Source organism: Hippopotamus amphibius, chromosome 12, assembly GCF_030028045.1.
Source record: "Hippopotamus amphibius kiboko isolate mHipAmp2 chromosome 12, mHipAmp2.hap2, whole genome shotgun sequence".
In the NCBI taxonomy this organism is placed as follows: Eukaryota; Metazoa; Chordata; class Mammalia; order Artiodactyla; family Hippopotamidae; genus Hippopotamus; species Hippopotamus amphibius.
Genome location: NC_080197.1, coordinates 34,936,706 through 34,952,663, shown reverse-complemented (window position 1 = coordinate 34,952,663; position 15,958 = coordinate 34,936,706). Strand labels below are relative to the sequence as shown.

The window sequence follows — 15,958 nt, the reverse complement described above, 5'->3', positions numbered from 1 at the left end:
CTGATACCTATAAATCAGTTATATTGAGTTTCAGGTGGAAACTTGGCTTGTTTACTAATCTCAGTCTACTTTCAGATCCTGGTGATGATTTCTTTTCTATTTGTTGGCAGAGCAGCACATGGGATCTTAGTTCCCTGACTAGGGATGGAACTGAACCTGTGCCCCCTGCAGTGGAAGCCTCCAGTCTTAACCACTGGACCACCAGGGAAGTCCCCCTGGTAATGATTTCTTGAGTCATGCAGAATATGGCTTATTACAATTATGTGTGACTGTCTTTCTTTAGGAGTCAGCTTTGGGGAAGTCTTAATTTTCACAACTGAAAACTGCTAAACTCAGACAAGACGATGACTTGAGCCCTGCTGGACCTCACCGTCCGCTCTGGAGTGCTCTTCCTTTCAAGTCCAGTTGCAAGAATTCCTAATACAACGTCGCATGTATTCTACAGGACAACAGGCGCAGAGTCCCTTCAAGATTCAGAGGGGACCCACGATTTGTCACCTCGTACCTGCAATCTGCCAGACACGGACCAGCTTTCCGGGTGCATCAACCCACAAACAGTAAACATGCGGTGACGTCATCTTTTTACCCTCCCTGCATCCTCCTCACTCCGGGGGAGAAAGCAAAGAGCGCAGCTCAAGGAAAGATACAGAACAGATAAGTTTATTTTACACCATCCGTCCAAGAAAACAATCGCCATAAACCAGTGCAAAATGTGTAACAGAATTCATAAGTGTGTCTTGGCTCTGAGAGCCCAAAGTGGTGATTTCCTCTCCCACTCCTCCGGCCGGCAGGTGCCCCTCTGCCAATGCCGGCCTGGGTTTGCACCATCGACAGAAACATTCAACCCATTTGCAGCAGGTTATTTTTACAATTCATACCAGAATGTGTACAAGGGACGGGGGAAAACCATACCGAAAGAATAAGTGATCAGTGCTGAAAGTAAATACATGAGCCGGCATGGGCAAGAATCCACAGTTTCAATAAATACAAGTGAACAAGCATGGGTGGGTCTTAACTCGGTGGAATTATCTGCATAATTAATTCAGCATCAGACAAAACCTAGCAGGGCTGCTGAGCAGTGATCGGCAACAATGTCCATAATAACTTATGCCCTTGAGCGAGTCTGCACTGAACACATCCTGCGGTTTCCAAGGTGTCAGTTCTGTTTTCTCCTTGTCCACCCCCACAACCCCTCTCCTCCCCCAGGAAGGGAGCGGTGGCGCTGGGGCAGCTGGGCGGCGGCGTCCGGGAGGAAGGACGCTGGCCCTCGAGCCAGTGGTCAGGGTCCAGTGTACTCAGTACCGAGGGGCGACGTCTGTGCAAAGTGCGCATCTCTCCATGTTCCAAGAAACCAGTGTCTGTACCTCCTGCGTGTAAAGCGGTGGTGGCCTTTGGGTCACACTCCCTGTCACCCCAACACCCCAAACACCAAGCAAAGAGAGCCCATCTCAGGACTCACAGGCGGGGAAGCTCCTGCTGCTGGCTGCCTGGAGCTCTCCGTTGGAAAGGTAACCTGGGCCCCTTGTCAAAGGCCCTGGTAGCTGGAAGGCTACAGCTATTGCTTGAGAGGCTAGAAGGAACCTGGGGAGAGAGCAATGGTCAAAATGGACAGGTGAGCAGCTGTCTTCTTGGAAAACCCTGCGCCCCAGGGAAAGCCTGCGGGGCTTGCCGGAGGCCCCCCAGGTGCGACGCGTCACGCATTTGTTCCAGGGCCTCGCCAGCCTCTCCTCTGATCTGCACTAAATCCACACAAGCTCCAACGCGCCTGGGACTCGACCCCAGAGGACGCAGCTGGGACACCCGTGGAACATCGACGGATCCACAGCCCAGTGAAAGAAGATGCAAGAAAAACTCTCAATCTCTGGAAGAAAAGGAAGAAAAAGGGGGACCCCCCAAAGCCAAACAACCCCCAAGACCCAGTAACCTAGGAATCAGCCCCAAGCATAAGGAAATCCCAAACACTCCCTACCGTCAATGGACCTCGCTCTCCTTCCACAGTCTTGGGTCATAAATTAGGCTAGTCTTCCATCCAATAACTTAAAAAAGGACGAGGGATGTACTAAGTTTTGCCTGGCTCGGGCCAGTTAGCAGCCAGTTTTCCTAGAATCTCAGTCACTGTTCAAAAACGGAGCTTGAAAATTCACGCGGGTGTTGGATGTCTTCACGTGGAGGAGGCGGGAGGGCGGAGCCGGGGTGGGGGGTGGGGGCCGGGTCCGGGGACCGGGAACCGGCCCGGGCGGGAGCCCAGGCTGGTGGGCCGTGCAGAGGCCACGCCAGGGGGCCGGACTCGGGCGCCGGGCTCGTATTGCACAGAAGGAGGGGCCGAGGCTGGCGGAGGCCGCGGGTCAGTGGTCCCCACACATGGGCAGGTTCACGAAGGTGAACACGTTGAACTCGGTCATGATGGAGAAGCACAGGAACACTCCGTACAGGAAAAGGCATCCGCACCCGAGCTTCCGGTCCAGCTGCCACTTGTTCAGGTGGACGCCAAACACCTGCAAAGCACAGAGCGCGGTGAGAGGGTGCGGGGCGTGCCAGGGCCGCCCAGTCCTCTCCTTGGACCCCCCCCCACCAACCCCCGACCTGAAGCCCCTCCTCCAGTCGGCTCCCCGGACGCAGTGCGACCAGTTTCCTTCCTGCTTCTCCAAGGGCTCCCTCTCTGTTCCTCTTGAGGCTCTGTCCCCTGATCCTGGCCTCTGACTGTTGGAGGGCGCCGGGACTCACAGCTCGGTCTCTTTTCTGTCTACACTCGCTTCCTTGGGGGTTTCATCCAACTCCTCTGCTCTAAACCCCATCTACGTTCTGGCGTGTCCAGCGTGGACTTGCTCCTGAACGCGGACTCGTCTTTCCAACGGCTGTTCTGACCTCTCGCCTTGGAAGTCAGATGGGCACTGCAAACTTAAGCTGTTTGAATTCTTCCTCCCCAAACCGACTTCTTCTCAGCCTTTCAACAGCCCCGCTTGGGCAGCGGAGAGCCGGTCTCCCGGGATTGCAGGGCTGCGGCGCAGCGTACGGACGTGCCACAGCTACAGCTCTGAGCGCGCACTCCAATGTCAGGCACGACTTCCCTGCAGGCCCGGGTTGTGCGTCTGCATAATGGGGCTGATATCGGTGACTGCCTCGCGCAGGGTGGCGGGGGTGGGGGTGGGGGGGCGTGAGCTCCAGATGCGGGAGTATGAGCGTTAAGCAGAGTGTCTGGCCATTATAAGTATAACCCTGAGTCATACCCACCTGAAGAACCTCCTGAACGACAAAAGAGTGGATGACATGGGCTTTCACTTTTCTGTAAGGCAGCATTTGCTTTGGTAAAACCTGGACGTTGGACTTGCATCCTGACCCTGTACATCACCCCTCCTGCCCTTTTGAATTCCCCTTCTCTACCATATGTATGTTCACATGCCAGGTGTGATTCAACGAATAGTTCCTTCAAAAATTCAGGAAAAAGCACATTGCTCTTATTGTGAAAATTCAGTGACATACGTATACATTAACAGACACTTCAAGTGTGTCAGTCCCTGTGGTGGTGTGAACTTGTTCCTACCAAATGGGTCAGTTGAATTGGAACATTAACTTACACAAGTGGATGTGATGGCCAAGGTAGTGCAGTGGCTTAACAATGCACTGTCAATCAAGTCCGTGCTCAGCCTTTAAGTATGGGTCAAAGCCATGGACTTATGGAGATGTTTAGTAACCTGGAATACTCAGTTAACTGCAATATAATCTTCTGTTGACTAATCTTGAAGAAAAAGTGGGATCTCCCTTTTGCTTTTGATAAAAGATTGTGTTTGACCTGAGACAGACCCAGCTTCTGAAAGGAGACCAGCTCCTTTCAGAAAGGAAGGCTTTCTCGTGGGCTGCCAGCATCCACTTCAGGAAGAAACAGCCGCGAGATGGTGCATCTGGAGGCTGACTGTCCCCATCCACCAGGAGGCCAAGCCCATCTAGTGTCCAAATAAACTGTAGCTAGGGAACCCATGGGGGTCGGGGGAGAACATGGGAACTGGGGAGTGGAGAGAGCTGCAGACCCACCGTGACAAAGACGGAGGCCAGGAGCAAGCCCACGGAGTAGATCAGTCCCCTGCTGTTCAGCCGAATCTGAAACAAAGGATGACACGGCATCAGGCTCCTGAAAGCATGTCTGCTGAGTGCGGGGCCGTGAGTACCAGTGAGTCCAAGTCTCTCCTCCAGGATGGAGAACAAACAGCAGCTCTGCAGCAGGGAGGACGCTTTCCTGGGCACCCAGGGTGCACTCTTGTCTGGCCCACCTGTAGCCAGATCCCACCCCTCTCCAGCAGGGGTGTCCGCTGACTGCCCCTCAGTCACTTGAATTCTCCATCCTTTGTGGACTGATTCTTGTTTCCTGGGGACCTGAGCTTCCACTTTCTTGACACACAACTTTTAGGGTAAATTTAATAACATGGGTCATGGGAGCAACATTTTGAAAAATATTACTAAACTTTGTATCTCTTTTGCATTCAAATGTCTATAACCTTCACCTGAACTTGCTGGGAAGCCATGGATGAGGGTTGCTATCTTGAGCAAGAACAGAAGAGGAAAGAGTTAACGTTCCATTTCTGATATTCTGTTTTGTCTTTCACAGTAATACAGCGGGGTTAACAGGTAATCTCTGAAGAGAAAAAACCAATTTCTGGAATTCTTAGAGAACAGTGCTATCCAGTACAACTTCCTGCCGTGATGGAAACGCCCTCCATCTGTGCCATCCAGTATGGTAGCCGTGAGGGACGCGGGGCTCTTGACCACTTGAAAGGTGGCTCAAGCAATAGAGGAATGAAATTTTTAACCCTACCTTTAATTAATTCAAGTTTACATTTAAAGAGCCACATGTGATTAGTGGCTGCAGTACTGGGAAGGACAGATAGACAATATTAAGGGGCCAACTTGGCTGACAAAGGTGGTAAAGTTTCTTGTATAGTATTGAGAAGATGCCCCTTCTGCTTGGTGCTGGGTTCTGAGGCTGCTGTCCAGAAATAGGAGGTTACCTCAGGGCAGCCGTGCTCACAGGGCACTCCCTGGACCAGCAGCAGCATCACCTAGGGGCTTGTTAGAAAAGCAGAATCTCAGGCCCACCCAGACCTCCTGAATCAGCAAACTCTGGGGACAGGGCTTAGCAACCTGTGTTTTAATAGACCCTCCAGTTGGTTCTGACACACGAGAAAGTTTAAGAAAAAGTCCTAAGGCTCAACCCACTTCTGACCTCCGAGCGTCCTGGGGATGGGACTTTGACATTCATTTCCCCTGGTTCTCTTGGAAACTCTTAATGTGCATCCAGGTTTGGGGACCTCCCCCAACCCCCACCAATGTACACTGTCCTCCTGGGAGTCAAAGGCTCACCTGTACTCACAGAAGGGAAAGCGAGGTAGGTTGACTGATTTCATCAGAGAACTAGGTGGTTATTATTAGTGGGAGTGGTTTGGGTCCTTCTGACAAGGTTCACCCCTTTGCTCCAGTTCACCCGCAGGTGTGGGCGTGGTAACGTGTGGGTGTCTCTGTAGGTGGGTGTGTTGGTTCATCTTTTGGTGACAGGACACTGCATGCTCTAAATAGCCAACCCTTTCTGTGGGGACCCCGGAACATAACACATCTCACTAAGAAAAACAATGGGGAATGGGCCAAGCTCTCTCCTGCCCACACAGTCCCTGTGAGCCAACCATCTGCTGAACCCCAGCTGGGAAATTCCTCCCATACCATATGCCTCCTGAAGAATAAGGGACACAAATCATGTCTCCATGACACCAAAGCAGCGGGCTGACCCAGTGAAGCCATTGCAGACAAACGGGAGATCGGCCCCATCTCAGTCCAGCTGGCGGCCACACTTCCTGCAGATCCTCAGCCAGGCTGTGAACTGGCTTTCCCCCTCTCATCAGCTGTGTTGGTATAAAGAGGCCAACACCCAGGTGTACATCACAAATGCCTGGTACTGAAAGAGAGTCTCTTCTGAGCTCTTAATTCTCAACACTGCGTGGATTCTTCTAGGAGGGGGGCCAATGCATTCCCAGCCCAGTTTGCCCTGGGAGCTCCAGGGTCCGATCCTTGTCAGCAACAAGGACCAAGTAAAGTGATTTCCTGCCCTTAAGAAACCAAGAGCCAGTGAGAGCAAGGCGAAGCAGGACAGTCCTCTTTTGGCCAAGGCTTTTTAAAATGAATTATGTTCAACCAAAGCTTTGGAACTTTATTTACTCTTTCTACAGTCACATAAAATGTCAAAGAACAGTGCTGCTGAAATTGTAAGTCTGGCTCTAAAGACTAAAGACAACCTACTTTTGTGGGGTTTCTGGGTATTTTTCACTTTTTCACCTTTTTCGCTGCAGCTTCCTTTGGTAATGGATGGCCACACGCACCCAGGGGTGTATTTTTGTTTTTTTCATTGTAAGAGACCTGGGCTTTTAAAGGCTGCATTGGTTCCTTACTACCTGAACCCCCACTTCCCTATGGATGTGACAGTCAGGAATCAGGGTTCCTTCAGTTGCCCCTGGTCCAACCTGAACACCTCCAGCCACTGGAGACCATAGGTGGTTGGGGGCAGGGGTTGGCAAACCATGGCCCACGGGCCACATCTTGCCCATCGTCTGCACTTATAAATAAAACTTTATTGTAACTCAGCTCATTCACTGACATGTTGTCTGTGGCTGCTTTCACGCTACAGTGGCAGAGCCATGTAGTTCTGACAGAGAGGGTACGGCCCGCAGCACTTAATGTATTTCCTCTCTGGCCCTTTCCAGAAAAAGTGTGCTGACCCCTCGTTTAGGGCACAGGCTCCAGACCCAGCTTCCTGCTTAGTCACCCACTCGCTATATAATCATGGACAAGTGATTTAACTTCCCCAAACCTCAGTGTTCTGATGTAAAATGGGGATGATACAGTTCCCACCTTAGAGGGTGGTTGTAAGTACTCACTGAATTAATCCACGTTAAGCTTGAATAGGACCCGGTGTATAAGAAGTGCTCAGTAAGTCAGGGCCATTATTCTCCACCCACTCGTGATCTGCCCGGGCCCACTTCCCTGGCTCCCCTGGCTGCTACTTTGACACAGTCATCACCTGGCAGCTCCCTGGTCAATGCCTCAGTAGGTGACAAACCCCACGAGAGCAGGGACCACAGCACTTCATCCTCCACCTGGCACAGGGCTGGGCACAGACCACATGCTTGATACATAATCGGTGAATGGATCAGGGATGCCCTTGAGGTGGTGTTTTGAGTGTGGTTTACAAAAGGCCAGTGTTTCTGTGGGGCAGGGTGGACTGGCCAGAGAGACCCTGGATGACGTTCTAGAAGCAATGCGACCCGTGCCCCAAATTCCCTGTCTCCCTTCCCTGCTTTTATATGTGTGTATAGCTTTTTTTTAAATCCATTTTATTATGAACGCTTTTAACCATTCAGAAAAGCTGAAAGAATCAGAGCATCTTATTTTTTAATGAACTTCAAAGTAATCTAGGACACATCACCCCTATCACTTCAGCCTGCATCTCTCTACACAGGATTCACTTGTAGTTCACAGCTCTTTTACATTTAGATGCAATTTCCATATGGTGAAATTCACAAATCGTAATTGCACCATTCACTGTGTTTTGAGAAATGCATACATCCACGTCCCCCAAACTGCATCTGTGAGGTAGAGCACTTGCATCACCCCAGAGAGCTCTCCTGTGCCCTCCCAGCCAGTCTCACCCGGGGACAGTCACTGCTCTAAGCTTCTCCATCGTAGGTTGGTTTAGCCTGTCGTATAAATGGCATCTTACGGTGTGCACTCTCTTCTGCCAAGATCCTTTTACTCAGCCTAATTTCTTATGATTCCTTCATGGTTTTCATTGCATCAACAGCTCATTTCATTTTTTTACTGAGGTATAGTTGACATTTAACATTATATTAGTTTCAGGGGTACAAGATCATGATGTGATATTTGTATAAACTGGCAGATGATCCCCACAACCGGTCCCCAAACATAATTACAAACACTTTTCTTTCCTGTAATGAGGACTTTTAAGATCTACTCTCTCGGCAACTTTCAAATATGCTCAGTTCTTTTTATAACAGTGTACATATACGATGGATTGTTTAATTATTCTCCTGCTGGTGGACCGCTTCGGTTTGCAGCTATCACCATGTATCGATTTTATAACAGACGCAAAATGAAAAGAGGCCGACAGTGGCTCCTCCTCGCCGACAGGAGAATGAAAAGAATGAAGACAGCCCGGGACTATTCTGGGTCCTCAAAGGCACCTGCTCCCTGCCGTCGTCGGGCACTGGGAGCCCTCACCGAACTGGAGGACTCACCCACCCTGCTCAGCACACACCTATCCTCTTTGGGAACATTCAGATGGGGCCCTCTCCTTCTTCCCACCCCTCCTCTGGCCATCCCTCCCTAGGTCCCTCGCCTCTTCCAAGTTCACTGAGCCCCTGCTGGCTTCATCTCTCAGCTGACGCTGATCTCATCCTAACTTTCCCTGGTGCAGGGGCGGGGCGGGTTCTTACCTCCCCAGCTAGTCCCAGTGCTCTGAGGACAGATACCTTGGTCTTGAGTTTTCCCTCATTCCACACAGCACCTAACTCCCCCTGGCTCCACACACTGTATGTTTAAATGAGCATCTGCTAGTGATGCTGTGTGTGTGTGTGTGTGTGTGTGTGTGTGTGTGCGCACGCGCGTGCACGTGCATGCGTGTGTTGGAGGCAGTGAGGCTGGATGGCAAGGGACACGACTGGAGAGCTGGGTGGGGAGACTGACCACACTGAAGGTTGGCTTTAAGCCTGGTTTTTTCAAGCAAGAAAGTCAGAGGGCACCAAAACCACTTTTTCCCCTCAATGGAGGCAAATTTGCATATGGTAAAATGCACAGATCTCAAGTGTACTATTGGATGAGTTTTGACAAATGCATGTACCCAGGTAACTCACATCCCAACAAGAATATAAAACATTTCCATTACCCTAGAAATTTCCTTGAGGGCAGCAAATCTCACTCAACCCCCTGAAAAACTAGTTTCTTGGAGGCTTGCTAAGCCAGACAATCGCACCAACCTCTGGACCAATTCTGGAAAGGACCTGGAGCTCCAGCTGCACAGCGTGGATCTAAACCAACATCCCCCTGCTCCTGCCTCCCAGCTGCGAGGCCCAGCAAGTGCAAAGGCAGGAAGTCCCCATGGCAGTGCCCTTCTGAGAGCAGGCAACGCACTCGGAATGTTCAGCCCTGACATTTAATGTTGTTTTTACTTCTTGCCTTTAAAACTATCAACTTCCATTCCCCAATTCCCTCTTGGCAGTTGCTGGAGAGGAAACAGGAGGCTGGCTGGTTCCCAAGTCAACAGGAATTTAGGCTCCGTGGATGTGTGGTTTTTAGTACGGACAAACACAGAGACCGTGTCACCCCTGGTTTCCCATGTGCGTGTGGCTCATACAACTGCTCCCTGAATCCTACACCATTTGAGGACCCCAGCCTCTAAGACTCTGACACCCCCCCACATTACATTTTAAAATCTCTGTATGTTTTGAGGTCAGCTCCACCCAACCAGCAAATTCTTTTCGGAAAAACAAGAAGCCCCTGGATTTTTGCTAATTGGTTTATAACTTGGAACACATGTGGTGTGTCACTTTGCATTTTCTGACTTGGGTAGTTTGAACACTTGTTTGGGCTTCGGTTCCAAATGGATGTGTCCAGCCATGACTTTACGTTGTATAACATCACAGGGTGGAGATCTCTTTCCTTGAACAATTAAATGAAGTCAGAAAGTGAACAAGCAGACAGAAAAGAAGCACGTTAACCACAGCTGGTGCCCAAGTCCTTTCCTGCCCAAGTGGGCACGTGAACACAGGGTTGCACTGAATTCTAGTGGCCACTCCTCGAGGTGGCTTGTTCTGCCTGTAAAGTTGAGACAGCTCAGGCTGAGGGAAGTGAAGCCCTTAACCAGGGTAAGATTCTGCTCACCGGTGTGTGTGTGTGGGGGGGGGGGGGGCGGGGAGAGTGTTTCCCCACACACCCATCCAAGCAATTATGCAACACCACCTGGTATCTTACAATTTAACCTGACACTACCTACCTGGCGGCAGCAGCAGCTCCCACAGGTTAGAGCTCAGCCCTGCAAGGCTGTACCTGCCTCCCCCCAGTTGAAACGCCACTTGTAAGTCCAGGTTGTCACCTGTGCTTCTGACGACCAGGTTCTATAGATCAGAGGTTCCTACAGAGGCTCCAAGAAGAATCCCCCTCCTTGGGTTCTATTAGTTTGCTAGGGGGCTCACAGAACTCAGAGAAACCTTTTCCTTACTAGATCACCAGTTTATTATAAAAGGACATAACTTAGATGGAAGAGACGCACAGGGCAAGGTGTGGGGAAGGGCTGGGGGCTTCCGTGCCCTCTGGGGGGCCGGAGGAGCCTACTGTCCCTGAATCTCCATACGTTCACCAACCCAGAAGCTCTCTGAACCCTGTCCTTTTTAGGCTTTTACAGAAGCCTCATTACAGAGGCACAACTGATTAAATCTACGGCCACGGGTGACTCACTGCGCCTCTGGAGTGCGGGGACTGTGACGGAAAGTTCCAACCCTCCAATCGCAGGCTTGGTTCCCCTGCCAATCAGCCCCATCCTCAGGTGCTGTCCTAAAGTCACCTCATTTTGTAGCTCTCCTTAGGAAATCCTGAGGGTTTTAGGAGCTCTATGCTAGAAAGGAAACGCAAATGTATATTTCTTATCATAAAGCACAGTGTTACAAAAGGCCATGAAGCTGGTAAGGGGTCAAGTCTGCATTTAGTGGGGCTTCAGCCTGTAAATTCTAGATTCTTCCGTGCACCTTGCAGGGCAGAGGGAAAAAGCCAGAGTTCTCATTACCTGCGGAGAACTCCCCGAGGTGGCATCCGGGCCTTTCCCGTCTGTCATTTCTGGAAGAGTCCTGAATGCACCGCAGGAACCACAGGTGCCCGCGCAGCAGAGGCCTGGGGCCCCGCCCAGGTCCCATCTGCCCCCACCCTCTCGCGACTTTGGTGGGGCCGGCTGACTCCACAGAGCCAGTACTGGTGTCTGCGCCGGAGGGCCCCTCCCGGAACCCCGGAAGCGCCACCCGCCCCACCAGCGGCCCTCTGGCTGCTGCCTGTCCTCCAGTTACACTCCCGGCTCCCTGCTGGGCTTTCCTCCCCGCTCCCCCCGAATACGCTCCTCACCCCATCCCTGTCTCAGGAGGCAGTGGTTTCTGGGGCTCTAAACGTTGACAGACAGCGAGACTGAATCTGCTTCAGGGCTCGGTGACCCAGGTCAGCCCTTTCCTGGGGGGCCGGTCAAGACCCTGCCTTCCCTCAAATATCACCTTATTTTCCTAAAACAACGCCTGAAATCTAAAGGGCAAGATTCACCTTCAAGGGATTGGGTGTGTCACGGTAGCCCCCAGGGCCTTGTTAGAACAGCCTCGAGAAGAACTGAGAAGAAACATTCTTTGCAATGTCGCCAAACAATCCCCAGTTACCCTTCCAGGTCCGTGGGAACAGCTTGTAGACGGGCCCTGGCAGCGGTTTCTGCATTTTGCTGGTTTCCATGGTGTCAATACTCCTGCCAAGGTCAAGTGCAAGCCACCGATGCGGCCTCACGGAGGGTGGGGTGGGGAAGAGCTCCGCGCAGTCTCTTCTCCTGCACCCGCCGTCCAGAGGTTGGGGCAGGGTTTTCAGAAAAAGGAAAACTGGTCCAGCAGCTGAAGCAGGGTCCAGGTACCAGGAGCCTGATTCGGGAATCCTGGCTAAAAAGGTGAGAAGGGAGATGTGGACGCCTCGAGAACGGAGCGGTGGGTTATGAGTGCGCTGGCTGAGTCGGACACAGCTCTTGTTCTCAGAGAGGGAGGAGGGATGACAGCCCATGTGTCTGCAGAGGCAGTGGACGTGGCTGGGGCACCTTCCCAGAAGAGGTGACGGCAGGCGGACAGCTGGCCTGGGAAGAAGGACCACGTGGCCCCTCCTTCCTTCTGGAAACATTCTCCTGGGCCCACTTTCTCCCAATCTCCCTCCTTTCTGGCTGATCACTCCTCAGCCTCCTTCACTGGATGGTTTTTTCTACCTGACATCAGGATACGGTTCCAGATTCTGGGCTCTCTTCTCTATTTACACTTATTTCCTGTATGAGGTTTTATGCTTGAAAACCCACATTAATGCTCTTGACTGTCAAATGGAGACCTTGCCTCTGAACTTCAGATGCCTTTATCCCACGGTCTGCAGGACATCTCCACCAGGATGACCCTCAGACACATCAAACCTAATCTGTCCTAAATGGAACCCTGGACACTGCCTCTTAAATGTGCTCCCCTCCCCCTCCCCCAGGCTGTCTTTCCCAGGTCACATACTTTCTCTTTCCTACAAATCCTTCATAACTGGTCTTGGGCCTCTGTTTTGTGTGGCTCCAACCCTCTCCCCATGCAGTAGCTGGAATCTCCTTCCTAAAAGGACAGTCACTCCACCCTCTTCCTTGTCTCCATGACCACGGGCTCTCAGTGGCCTTGCCCACGTGGCCTCTCTGGGCTCTCATTCATTCCTGCCACTCATCTCTCTACCACCACGCTTCCCACCCCCACCGCCAAGCAGAGGAGCCGCCCTGGGGGTCCTTCCGTGCACGGAACTTTCTTTTAACTTGGTCTTCTACTAGCTGTTCCTTCTGCTCAGAAAAGGCCTCTCACCTTTACCTGCTTGGCTTCTGATAATCTCAGATTCTCAGAGGAAGTGCCACCTCCTCACATGCATTCCGGGTGCCCTGGCCCCTGCCACACACGGCCACATGCTGCAACGACCCCTGCATGACCAGCTCTCAGGAGAGCACACATCACACCTGGTTTGGAATTGCCTATTGCCTATACAGTTATCTCCTCCCAGAGGCTGGGGCTCCACGAGCACAGGACCGTGTCTGTGGGGGTCACTGAGGCGGCCCCAGCGACGGCGACCCGCTTAGCACACAGAAAGCGGTCAATTCATGTCTGACCAGAAAGAGTGAACCAGACAGGAGGGGTGGGGTGAGAACATTTCTGATCACTTCTTTTGACCTCTGTGGATTCTGGAATCAGGTGGGTTCTTGCTTGGAAAGAGACAGAGACAGACTCCTTTGCTGCCTCTGTCCATTGGTACTTAGATTTATTTTACATTTCTAAGCCCCAGCTCAGAAATCTGAGCTTTGCCCTGGCTGCCTGGTGAATTTCTTCATTCTGTGGGTGCAGGTAGAACAGACATTTGTCACCAAAATGGGACAAGAAGTACTCATTTTCCAAACTGATTTTTAGAAACAATTCTTAGGTAGCTAGCAGGCTTCTGAGCAAGACACAAGCGCTAAGAAATGTCAAAATCTGTAAAACTGCTTTCATTTCTCGCTGTCAGGTGCCTGAACCTAATCCTTGCACAAGACAGTTGTCTCAGTGGTAATTATCCAATCACTATGACCTGGAAACCCATCTCGGCGAGATGGGAAAATTGCTTCAGAATTGTAGTAGGTCGCTTACGAGGGCTGAGAGGCCGTTAAACCCACAGAGGCAGCTGGGTGCTGATGTCGGAGCTACAGAAAGATGTGGTGGGGTTACTGAAATGCTAATAGATGGAGACCCCCGAGGGTCCTTTGAGAAAGGACACGCTCTCCTGAGAAAAGCTGGAGGCGGAGTTGAGGGAAGACCAAAATATTCACGGCCAATAAGCCTCTAAATGCGCTTTTCCATGAACCTGGAACTATCTTTTGAAGCAACTTCTGCATCTTGGCATAAAATTACGCGTTGGTGCCCCTACAGTGTGGTTGGGGGTGGTGGGCTGGCCTCTCAGGGCCCAGTGAAGGCTGCGATGGGACCCAGGGCCTGGACAAATGGGTCATCTTCATGGAAGGATCCAAGCAGTTCCTCCAACACTCAGATGGAAACTGCTGTAGACTCACCACTTACTGTGGGCTTGGCCAGTGGCGATTTGAGTTGCACCAACGCCTGTAGGATTTTAGAACTGGAATCTGGGCGTCAGGAGTTCTCTTCCCTCCCAGTTCCTTCTCTCTTTCCACGAAGTTGAAGTGCTCACCGAAGCCTTAATAAGCAGACCCTGTCCTCTCTCTCGTCAAAGACTCAAACTCAAGGATGGGTCCCATCTCATGTTCCACCCCAGCAACGACCCTCACGCGCTCAGCCCCAGCAGGGCACGCCGGCCTCTGTGCCACGATTTGCTTTGGCCACAGTTCCGCCTCTCCCAGTGGAGAGAAGAAATCTCACTGTCCTCTCTCTGCCTCTTTCTGGCTGTGGGATTTAAGCCCTTGAGGCCCTGGGATCCTGGCCTGCAGAACTGGGCCTAGAATAGCACTGAATTCACAGTGAATCCGTGACCCCTGCCCACCTCACCCAGTGCCCTGGCCTTCCTTCTGTTCCCAGATGCAGCTGCCCAGCGTCCCTGCCCCTGCCGTCCCCTGCTTCTACAGGGTGCCTCCTGCCCATCACACCCCACACTTTTTGGCCACTTGCCGCTCAGCACAGAACCTACCGCCCTGGGCAGCAGATCCAGCGTGACGGGTGCCCCTCGATATCCCACACCCACCTCACTGTCTTCATGGGCTGCTCCTCTGGAGTCAGTGCCCCTGTGTTTGTGCCTCATGGATTGTCTGTCTCCCTTGACTCGGCACATGGTCCGAGGGGAGGGGCTGGCCTGCCTTGTTCACTCTGTAATTCCAGCTCCTTGCCAAGTTCCCAGCACATAGTAGGTCCACAATACGCACTGGTTGCAGAAATGATGCTTGGCTTCTTTAGCAGTTGTCAGAATTAGATGAGCCTGTGTGTGCATGGCCTCTCTGCAGTGCCTGGCGCATAGTAGGGACTCAACAAATGTTAAGCTAGTCTTAGTGCTGCTGTCTTTGTCCCCCACACTTTTCTCAGGTCAGCCTGTTCCTCCACTCTGCTCTGCTCATGTGTCTTCCTCCCCAGGTGAGGTAGTGCTGACGGGAAAGTTAGGATCCATCCATCCATCCATCCACCCATCCAACAACTATTTCTTGAGCACATTCTAAGTACCAGGCACTGTGCTAGGCAGAGAGGAAACATAAATGCCTAAGACGGGCACAGTTCCTGCCTTCAGGGAGATCACTCCTCTGGGGGAGGCTCAGACAAAGGGGCAAAGTCAGCCTTGATGGTACCTGCTGATGAAAAACACAGCACTGACACCTGACTCGGCTTTAGGAGCTCACGGTGGATATTCAAGTGTTACCTGAAGGATGAGCTGGAGAAAGAGACAAGGGGAGGCTCTGCTGGGAGCCCTTCCCACCTCTGTGAGCTGCTCTGGTTCCAGAGGGTCATCTTCTTCAACCTCTAGCTTCCAGGAAAACCAGAAGACACAGCTTGGTTGGGCCAAGTTGGGCCACTAGTTTGTTCTACTGTTATTAGACAAAGAGGTAGCCTGCACGAGTAAAGTTTCCCAGAAAATTAAAGTCCACCTTTCTACATGCCAGCACCTTGACTGCTCTTGATGAAAAGATTTTTCTTAATTTTTTTCTGGATGACTGAAAGTCACCACCATGAATATACATTGTTTAACTGGACTGAAATATGACAACACTCTCAGGAGCTACTGATGTACGAGGATTGCTTGCCCCTGCAATTGAGGAAATAAATTTTATTCTCTATTTAAACAAGGAAAATGTCCTGCTGTGTGGATGGCAAATGCAGAGTAGACAAGGTTTTACACTCAGGCTCCAGCTGCAGGGAGATGATCCGGATAAATGACTGTCAGACAAAGTAGGGAAGAGAGGGGATCAACAGGGACACGGGGAAGAGATTATGTGATATGATGCTCAGCATGGGCTGTACTTGGGGGCAGTGCCTGGAGGGATGAGAGGAGTCAGGAGTGTGGGCAGGACTTGGCGTGTGGGTTCTTCTGCTCGTGGAGATTTCCTCCCGCCCTCTCAATCAAAGAGATGAAACTATCTCAGTAAAAAAAGTAAAAAGTAGCATTTTAAAGAATGCCACTTGGAGACTTCCCT

The 15,958-nt window shown here is 51.5% G+C and overlaps 1 protein-coding gene across 2 annotated transcripts in view; it reads right to left on the bottom strand.

Annotated features, from left to right (window-relative positions):
• Positions 1–664: 664 nt before the first annotated feature.
• Positions 665–15,958, bottom strand: part of SLC24A3 (solute carrier family 24 member 3) — a 465,173-nt gene continuing 449,879 nt past the window's right edge. For both annotated transcript variants that reach the window (XM_057702549.1, XM_057702550.1), the window contains 2 exons: positions 4,030–4,095; positions 665–2,495 (listed from right to left, as the gene is read on the bottom strand). In XM_057702549.1, the coding sequence (XP_057558532.1) occupies positions 2,346–2,495; positions 4,030–4,095 (216 nt within the window). In that variant the 3' untranslated portion in view covers positions 665–2,345. The remainder of the gene's footprint in view (positions 2,496–4,029; positions 4,096–15,958) is intronic.